General features: G+C 34.7%; 1 protein-coding gene across 2 annotated transcripts; it reads left to right on the forward strand.

Moving 5' to 3' along the window:
* Positions 1-1,390: 1,390 nt before the first annotated feature.
* LOC120130306 lies at positions 1,391-8,364 on the forward strand. Of its 2 annotated transcripts, none has more exons than XR_005516819.1 (3): positions 1,391-1,400; positions 5,923-6,181; positions 7,918-8,364. XR_005516819.1 is itself a non-coding variant. In XM_039147553.1 (3 exons), the coding sequence occupies exons 2-3, from the start codon at positions 5,993-5,995 to the stop codon at positions 8,201-8,203; spliced, it is 402 nt and encodes a 133-aa protein (XP_039003484.1). In that variant the 5' UTR covers positions 1,397-1,400; positions 5,923-5,992; the 3' UTR covers positions 8,204-8,364. The 2 variants fall into 2 exon arrangements, 1 of the variants encoding a protein (XP_039003484.1); XM_039147553.1 differs by having other exon boundaries at positions 1,397-1,400; positions 7,991-8,364.
* The last annotated feature ends 2,084 nt before the right edge of the window (positions 8,365-10,448 follow it).

Raw genomic sequence — 10,448 nt, forward strand, 5'->3', positions numbered from 1 at the left:
TAGAAGCTGCCACTGCTGCTGTCCCAACAATTGTACTACCCAGAAAGTAATACACATTGTTTCTTTTTCGGATTCCCTTCATATCACCAGTGCACCAGAGATAATCCTCATAATCCCATCTTTTGCCCTCACTTCTAAACCTTTTGACTCTAAGGTTCCCACAGAGATGAGATTTCTCATTAAATATGGTACATAATGGACACCTGTTAAGGTTCTGATTGATCCATCCTGATTCCTCAAGCGAATTGAACCAATCCCAAGTGTGTCAAGAGGGGAATTATTTGCTGTGTAGACAATTCCACCTTTTAGTTCTTTAAAATCAAAGAACCATTCTCTATTGGGGGTCATATGGTGCTACAAGCTGAATCTAACAGCCATGAACTGGAACAGCTGGTTGATGGCGTAGCAGCGAATGCGAAATCTGAATCTCCATCATCATACTCGACCACATTTGATTCTGAGACAACCTTCCCCCTTTCAGGTTTGCCTTTATTCTTTAGCCTGGGACATTCTTTCTTCCAGTGCCCTTTTTCTCGACAAAAGGCAAATTCATCTTTGCTCAATCTGGACTTTGACTTCGATCTCCATCTGCTTCCTTTATTCTGACTCTTGGAACGGCCTCTAACAACAAGAGCTTCTGCTTCGACACTTGTGTTTTCTTGTTTGTCTTTCTTTCTCAATTCATAACTATACAAGGCAGCAGTTACTTCACTGAGAGACACATCAACCTTCCCATGAAGTAGAGTAGTTTCAAGATACTCAAACTCATCAGGAAATGATCCCATCAACATCAGAGCCAGATCTTCGTCTTCAAAAGTCACGTCCATATTCATCAGATCAGTCACCAGCTGATTAAAGCTAGTAATGTGATCATTCATAGTGGTACCTGGTACATAGTTGAAGCGGAACATTCTCTTTTTCATGTAGAGTTTGCTCTGACCGCTTTTCTTCAAAAATTTCTCCTCCAATGCCTTCCACAATTTACTTGCAGAAGTTTCCTTAGAAAATGCATACTTCTGCTCTCTAGAAAGACACGATCGAATAGTACCAATGCCATTCTATTGATCCTCTTCCATTCTTTCTCCTCAACATCATCTGGTTTCTCTCCTTCAATAGCAATGTCTAGACCCTGCTGAAATAGGGCATCTAGAACCTCGCTTTGCCACATGCCGAAATGACCGGTGCCATCAAAAATCTCCACTGTAAATCTAACATTTGTCACAGCATTTCTTGCTAAAATTGAAGATGAAGAAGCGTATGCCATTTCTGCTACAAATTCTATTTAATAGCTGCCAATGCAGAATGTCAATTATCCCAAGGAAATTTTTCTGATGTGGAAGATCAGCCTAAGCCGCAACCACAGAGCATACTAAAATAAACCAAGAGCTCTGATACCAATTGTTGTGAAATTCGGGTTAATTTCCACCAATAACAGATTCACCTTGAAAACTATTATCTAGGTGACTAGTGTGAAATCGATTGTACTAAAAATCACCCCAAGGTAGATTCCCAGGAAAGAGGAGGGGTCACAATGGTCCCTCTTAAAAACCCACTTTCCTTAGACAGAACTACCAAGACAAGTAATTTTAATAGGACAATAATTGACAACAACTATACCCGACAATAACTATTAAATAGACATAAAAGAGAACACAAAAATATTTCACTAATAGAGGAAATATTACAAAGAGAGAAAGAATACAAATAGCCTTTAAAATAGAAGAAGGCTTATATTTGTGGGATGATTAACTAAGGAGGAGGAGGGCTTTATTTATAACAAAAGAATTCCCCCTCCTCCTTATACACAACCAATGTGGGACTTTTGCCAAAAACCAACATTGCCTCTGTCACAAACAGTGGACATATACAAGTATCCATTCATATGACACATGCAACTGTCTTGCAAAAAAAAAATCTTTAGAAATGTCATGCGACATAGCCTACATAGGTAGAATAATCATCAGTTAAACAGATCAAACTATGGATAACTGATAAATTTTAGGGAAAATTATGCGTTTAGTACCTAAACTATCAGTTTTAGTTCATTTTAGTACCTAAACTTTCATTTTTTCAAAACCATGCCTAAAGTTTAGTTTTTGTTCATTTTAGTACCCATTCAAAATTTAATGTTAAGTTTTAAAAAAATTAAAAGTTTAGGTACTAAAATGAACCAAAATTAATAGTTTAAGTATTAAATGCGTTAAGTTTTTAATGGTGGGGTACTAAAATGAAACAAAAACTAAATGTTATGTATGATTTTGAAAAAAAAACTGAAAGTTTAGGTGTTAGAATGGATCAAAACTGATAGTTTAGGTACAAAATGTGTAGTTTACCCTAAATTTTATTTTAACATTTAGACAATGAATAAGTGATCATTTTATCTCAGAGCATTAAATTCTTCGTTCTGATCCATCTGCCATAAGAATAGTGCTCCCTCTCTTTCCGAGTTTCTTTTCTGCATTAACCAGATATAACCAAATTCAGCGTCCTTCGTTGATGATCACTTATACCTATTTTATTTTTTATTCGTTAAGTGTAGAGTATTCTGGTTTCCTCTCAATTAAGGGGTTGTTTGTTTACTTCAGAATGATTAAGCGTTGAATCATTCAGAATGTACTTTGATGCTGAATCATTCAATATTGTTTTATTGAATCAGTCAGCACTGAATCCTTCAGAGGTGCGAAACAAACGTGCTGAATACTGAACGGTTCAACATTCAACGCTGAATGATTCCATTCAGAGCCAAACAAACAGCCCCCAAGTTTACTAACTTCCCGATCATGTATTGATGAAATTAACTTCCTCTTAAGTGTTTTTAATCTATGCTCTATATTGTTGTGATGTGAAATGAAAATGTTCTTCCCAAAGAAATCAGGTCGAGTTTTAGAAGATGGAACCCGTTAGACACGGGTTGGGTCGGTCATAAAATCCAACCCAATCCGATTCATGTACATCTCTAATTCAGGTCTATTGATCAATGATCATAATGTTCCTTCATGGTCATATCTATGGTAGATATGCATCAGTTGTTCATGTGCTTTCTTTAGACTAGAAATAAAAGAGGTTGATAACCGAGGTTCTAGTTAAATTATTGATCTCTCTTTCCTAGATTCGGTATATTTTACTTTGGAAAATTAATAGTTTCATACTTACTGTAGAATTTGTCGAATGTATAAAATGATAAGAGTCAAATCCGTCATCTTAGAGAAATCGAGGCTAAAGGAGCAAATACTTACGAACCTATCATTATCTTTTAGGCTATTTGTTTGATACAGAGTGAAGGATATGTTTTTACTATACTCTCTTCCTACCAGTTTCAGATTGATAATCAAGGCATCTTCGTTGCTTCTATGTTTTTACTTTTAGGGTAAACTACGCATTTAACACCTAAACTATTAGTTTTGATCCGTTTTAGTATCTAAACTTTAGTTTTTATTTCATTTTAGTACCCTCCATTAAAAGCTTAACACGTTTAGTACCTAAACTATTAGTTTTGGTCTGTTTTGGTACTTGAACTTTTAGTCTTTTTAAAACTTAACATTAAATTTTGAATTGGGGTACTAAAATAAGTCAAACTAAATTTTAAGTATGATTTTGAAAAAATTAAAAATTTGATACTAAAACAGATTAAAATTGATAATTTAAGTATTAAACGCATAACTTACTCTTTTTTAAGTTCTCCGATCATTATGAAATATATTCTCGTAGAAGAAATATCATATCTGCTCGGTTCCATGCTTTGTTATATCACCTTTAGATTTGTAAATTTCACAAGATAAAATTATAGTGTGTTAAGACTTAATAATCGAAATTGATCAAAGAATTTAATTTATTTAATTTATTTAATTTATTTGTTCGATGCTTAATATTTAATTTATCAATCTAATGGATCAATTTGGATATTCCGATTATCCAAACGTGGTATTATTGTTATTGTGGGTCCAATGAGTGTATACAACTATTTGTTAAAGGGTTTTTCGCTTGGTTTTCAGAACTGGACCGCTTAGCGAACCGGACATGCTATCGGTTCACTGGTTCAATCGGTTGAATCGGTCTGACCGGTCGAAAGAACCAGACGACGTCATAATTATTTAAAAAATTAAATAAAAATACCAAAAATATTTAATAAAAAATAATTTTTTATATCACAAGTCATATTCAAAGCAAGTCATAACATATATAAGTTAAAAACCATAAAATCAAGTGAAACAAAATTATTCAAATTAACTACAACATAATATTTAAGGTAAAATATATTAAATAATAAATATAATTATATAACTATAATTAAAAAATAAATTTGGGGCTAAAAAATCATAACAAAATGATATTGTTTGTTTAATTTTTTTTTAAAAAAAAAAATCTCACATGGCTAAGAAATATAGAAGAGCATCTCAAAAGTCTAAAGAGTAAAAATATGAGAACAAAACAACCTCACATGGCTAAGAAACATAGAATAACATCCCAACTAACTTCTATAAATAATAGAGGTAATTTGACATTCAAAATCATGGAGCCTTTTGGTGAGCATTGAGTGAATTATTCTTTCACTTCAACCAAGCTCGAATTTTAGGCTTTAATCGAGCTTCTAAATTTTTTTTGAGTTCAAGCCTTTTCGAGTTCAAGTTTCAATATTATATTTCGAGTTCGAGTTGAACTTGATAATTTTTAGCTCGTGAGTTTGAGTTGAGTTGAGCTTACTTTTAAAGTTTTCAAGTTCGAGTCGAGCTCAGCAATACTCGAGTTCGACTTGGCTCGTTTAACAAACGACGTCATTTGGTTTAATTTAAAAAAAACAAAATGGCGGTTTTTCTCGATTTTTCCAGTTTTCAGCCGGTCTGGTTCGAACAATTCAACGGTTCCGGCCGGTTTACTAGTAGCGGTTCAACTGATGTAGATTGAACCGGACTAGACAGCGGTTCAAAACAATGGTTTTTCAGATATTTAAATTATAAAAGTTTAACTCGATTCATACTCAAAAAATATAAGAAGTTAGTCAAGTTAAATTCGAAAACTGAATAACTCTATTTTTTACATAAATTTAAAAAAAAGCCTTAATTATAAAATAAGTATCTAAATTATAGTTCTTTTCATGAATAGATGTCTAAACTATTTTTTAAATGATCTTAGTGTATTAACGTTACAAACATTACCACTTTAGGCAATGACTTAATTTCCTCTGTTAAGTGACACGTGTCATAACCTGATAATTTTAAATTTTTTATTTAAAATCAAAATTTTAAAATTATATATTTTTAAAAAAATTTAAAACACATAAATTTTGAAATAACTCCAAAACTTTGAAAATCTTCATTTTAACCGCTAAACCCATGTAGGCCACCGCCCTTTATCGTCAATGAAGCTCCACTTGACCTCACCTCCCTTCGACGACCAAAATCCTTATGAAAATTGTGATCGATCGACGACGAATTGACATTTTATACCCTATGAACCCTAGGATGAAAATCGTGATCCCATGCGATTCTGATGGTCAATTGACGACAACTACGACGTATATGGAAGTGACTACGTTGGCGGAAGTGTCGTGGCTAGAAAGGGCAGCAGCGTTGTCGTGGCCAAAAAGGGTAGCGACTACGGGTTAGGGTTAGGATTTGAGGATTTAGGAGATTTTTTTGTAATTTAAGATAAATTAGGTTTTGTTATAAATATAATAATATTTTAAATAATTAAAAAATAAATAAATTTCAAAATTACCAAAACGCTATAGTTTAGGTACTTATTTCATATTTACGCCTTAAAAAACATTTATCGATTGAGTGATTAAAAGAACTAACTTTGAAAAGTTATAATGAAATTGAAAAAAATGAAAGTTAAGTGACTGAAGAAATACAATCAAAGTTGAATGATAAAAAAGTAGTTTACCCTTATTATTATCCAAATCAAAAGCAAACCGAATTGAAGCATTTTATTGCTCTTGGTCCGTTTGAGGTCTCCAAATTTCAAGATTTCAATAGACAGCAGCCGTGAAAGCATGGCAACAAGCAGCGGAGAAAGTCGGCGCCGGAAAATCCTCGAAAGAGGATCCGATCGCTTGGCTTTTATTAAGGGTCATCTCCAAAACCTCCCTCCTCATCCTCCTCACTCTGAAAACCAAATCGACATCAGCCCTCCTCCGCTTCCGTCGGCCCCCCTCCACCCGACTTCCCAAGTCAAATCGCCGGTACTCTTTTCTCGCTCCCCTCCGTTTTCATTTTTATTTATCTTTTCAGTTGATTATGTCTATTGAGGATCAGGGTTTTGTTGAATCTTAGCAATTGAAAGATTGAAATGTAGGATGGTAGTTGGAGTTAGGATTTGGGAAATCTAGTCGAAGTATCTTCTATGGTTTAGCTTGTTGGGTTCTGGAAAGAATTGAGATTACTTCTAGTGTTAAGCATCCTTGATTAATGTCTGAGGTTCTGAAATAACGAATAAATGTTCTGAAAGATACTAATACCTATGTTTTTGATGGATTCATGTTCCTTTGATTCTAGTACCAATAAATATTCCTCAATTCTTATTTTTATGTATCTTTTGAAGGATTATACTCGATTCGGTTTGTTATGTCTTTATACTTTGATGGGTCAATTAAGAATGGAGGTTTAGTTGAATCCTAGCAATTGAAAATTTGGTTTACAAAGGTAGCTAAACTTTCCAATAGGAAAGCTAGTCAAAGTTTCTTCCAAGGTTTAATGTTTTGGGTTCTGGAAAGCACCAGACTTGCTTCTCATATGCACCATCGAATATCCTCATTGGTGTCACCAAGTTACTGAAATAACGGATAGAAGTATCGAAAAATGCTAATACCAATGATTTTATTGATGGATTTGTGTTATTTTGATTCTATTTCTAGTGCTGATAAATATTCCTCAATTCTTATTTTTATGAATCTTTTGAAGGGTTATACTCGTTCGGTTTGTTATGTCTTTATACTTTGGTGGGTCAACTAAGGATTGAGGTTTAGTTGAATCCTAGCAATTGAAAAATTGGATGTATAAAGGTAGCTAAATTTTGAAATAGGAAAGCTACTCAAAGTTCTTCCAAGGTTTAGCGTTTTGGGTTCTGGAAAGCACCGGAATAATGAATAGAAGTATCGAAGTTTCGGGTCAAAGTTTCTTCCAAGGTTTAGCGTTTTGGGTCAAATTTCCTTCATTCATGTCACCAAGTTACCGAAATAATGAATAGTATCGAAGAATACCAATACCAATGGTTTTGTTGATGGATTCCCTTTTCTTCTCCCTTCCTCTATTCAGATTTTTATTCATCTTTGGAGGTACGTTTCAGTTTATTATGCATTGATAATTGGATGGGTCTGTTAAGGATTGATGTTTAGTTTGATTCTTGCAATTGAAATTTTGGATTTAGAAAGGGAGCTTAATTTTGCGTTGGGAAAGCTAGTTAAAGTCTCTTATGAGGTTTAGCTTTCTCGGTTCTGGAAAGCATTGAGCTTGCTTGCTTCTCGTAAGTGCCACCAAGTTACTGAAATGATGAACAAAAGTTTCGAAAGACTCAAATACTGATGGTTTTTTATTTATTTTTCAACGGATTCCATGTTCTTTTGATTAATTGCTTTCGGGTTTTGCTAATTCTCTTCTTCTCTCTCCTTCCATACTGATTTTTATGCATCTTTTCAAGGGTTGTTTCAGTTTATTATGCATTAATAATTGGATGGGCCAATTGAGGATCAAGTTTTAGTGAATCCTGGCAATTGAAAATTTGAAATTAGGATGGTAGCTGAATCTTGCATTTGGGAAAGCTAGTTTCTTCTCAGGCTTAGCTTTTCGGTTTCCTGAAAGCATTGAACTTGCTTCTCATAAGCACCCTCAACTATCCTTGTTTGATATTACCAAGTTACTGGAGTAATGAAGAAGTTTCGAAAGATATAGTACTTTGCTTTCGGATTTTATTGCTATGCAGTTTCTCCCGATGTCCATGATGAAGCCTCTACTTCTGTGATGCTAAAACATAATCCTGTTCTGATGCTAATCAGAGTCAGCCCAGTACTTATAATGGAATTGGTGAAGGATCAACATCCCACAGACGGGATAGAAACATCGGGCCTTCAAATGATTCTGCGTTGAATACAAGCTGTCAAGCGAATTCAGTGCCGGTTCTATCAGATGATCAAATTTCATCGATTTCCACATCAAGGACAGTACATCGTTCAGAAACACCAACTCGAAAACATAATTTTTCACCCTAAGCAAATAAGTTCTGCAATTGATGCATCTGGACAAGCACGCCTCTTATGTTCAGTGATCGTGGCCGTCTCAGTTGTTCTGGTACGTTTGGGGTTTCCTCTTCTAGGAAACAGATTCCTAGGGGGCATTATCAGCTTCAGGCCAGTTTACTTCATTCTGTTGACCAACATAACACTCGTGATGGGGCGACTTCTTTCCGGTGATCGCGTAAGTTCTCGAAAAGTCATTGCGGGAGAGAACAAACCCTCCTCAGCCGATGACAATAATTGGGCCGAGCAATTAAGCAAGACGTTGGAGGTAGGATTGGTGGCAAAGAAGGCGATCGATGCATTGTTCATGGATTGTAGTGTGTATCTCATAATTGTCGTATGTGGCCTCTCATTCTCGTGACAATTTAGCGAAGCATGTTTCTTTCTGTTAGTTCCTTTATGTGTTGGGGATCATAGTGTATCCTTTTGGCCATAGTGTTCTTTGGTGTACTTGCCAGTTGTACTTTTGTATTTCAATGCCATCGTAAATGCAGTTTAGGGTTTCATTTCCTTTGTTTCCGATGATAAATCGAATGATGCATTTAGTACCTAAATTATTAGTATTTTTAGAGTAAACTATACATTTAGTACCTAAACTATTAATTTTGATATGTTTTAATATTTAAACTTTTAATTTTTTTCAAATCATACCTAACGTTTAATTTTTGTTTTCATTTTGGTATCCCACCGTTAAAAATTTAACGTGTTTAGTACTTAAACTATCAATTTTTGTCCGTTTAGTACTTAGATTTTCAATTTTTTTTCAAAGCTTAACGTTAAATTTTAAACATGAGTATTAAAATGAAACAAAAATTAATTTTAGGTATGATTTTAAAAAAAAATTGAAAGTTAAGTATTAAAATAGATCAAAATTGATAGTCTAGGTATTAAACTTAATTTACCGTAATTTTTATATTAAATTTATCATAAATTATTAATGTATCATTGTAGTTCTGTAGTTCCATTCCACCCGGTGATAGACAGATCCATGAGTGTTTAAGAGATGGAGCGAAGAACGAAGAACTGGGCCAATTCGTTAGGCGAAATCGCATTGCGTGATGTAGACGAAGAGTCGAAAGTCAAGAGCTTGAGGGTTTACAGTGAGAAGTTGGCAATCATTGGTTCTTCTCCATGGGTGGCTGGGATGAACCAAGATTTAAGTGCTTCGAAGATCGTCGAGGTTGTTTCAGTGTGAGGGATGCTAACAGATTTCACCATATACCGATATGACGATCAATTGAAGTAATAACTGATATCGATACGAACGGTGAAGTTGTTTCTGGTGAGATTAAGACGGTACAATGACACTGAGATCGGATACGATATACATTAGATTCAACTCGTTCATCACAACCGTGCAGGCCACTGCCCCAAGATATGAGCAACCTAAAAATTTGGTTCGAACTCGTTGGCCTTTGCCTTTACCTTTCACATAGGGATGGGAATAGTACCCAACCCGGCGGTTCCAACTCGACCCGACTCGATTGGGTCGAATTTTTTTTAAAAAAAATCAGGGTCGGGTCGGTCGTTTTTTATGTGACGTTCAGGTCGGGTTTGGGGTGAAAAATATCCGACCCGACCCGAAAATATATATTTTACCTTATATATTTAAGAATTACAATAATATCATTCTATATATTATTTTTTTTCCAATTAAGTCACTGTTTTTATTGAATAAAAATATTTTTTTATTATTTCTGGTCGGGTTGGATCGGGTTTTTAAGTTATATCGGGTCGGGTGGACCGAAAACCCGACTCATGCCCATCCCTACTTTCACATCTAATCCTATCTACAAAATTTTGATTCGGATCGGTTTGGTTCGGGTTTTATCTCAGAAAGTCAGGTCGTATTCGGTTCGGTTGTAATCACTCCTAAACTTGGATCGGATCGAATTTCGGGTGAGTATATATTTTCAGGTCAATTAGATTAACCGAAAATCTAACCTAATCCGACCTATACCCATCCCTACTTGCATGTGATCAGGGAAGAGCCAACCTAAAAATACCAACATTTGGTTCGAACTCGTTGGCCATTGGCATAGCCTTTGCCTTTGCCTTTCACATCTAATCCTATCAATAAAAATGTGGGATAAGTCCCCTAATTTCTCCTTTATTTGTCTTTTCATTAACACCCTATTTGCTTCATCACCATTTGCTTTGGAGATTTGTGACATCCACTAATTTAAAAAAAAAAAAAAGAAAATTAATTTTGTCGATT

Source organism: Hibiscus syriacus, unplaced genomic scaffold (assembly GCF_006381635.1).
Source record: "Hibiscus syriacus cultivar Baekdansim isolate YM2019G1 unplaced genomic scaffold, ASM638163v2 tig00110540_pilon, whole genome shotgun sequence".
Classification (NCBI taxonomy): domain Eukaryota; kingdom Viridiplantae; phylum Streptophyta; class Magnoliopsida; order Malvales; family Malvaceae; genus Hibiscus; species Hibiscus syriacus.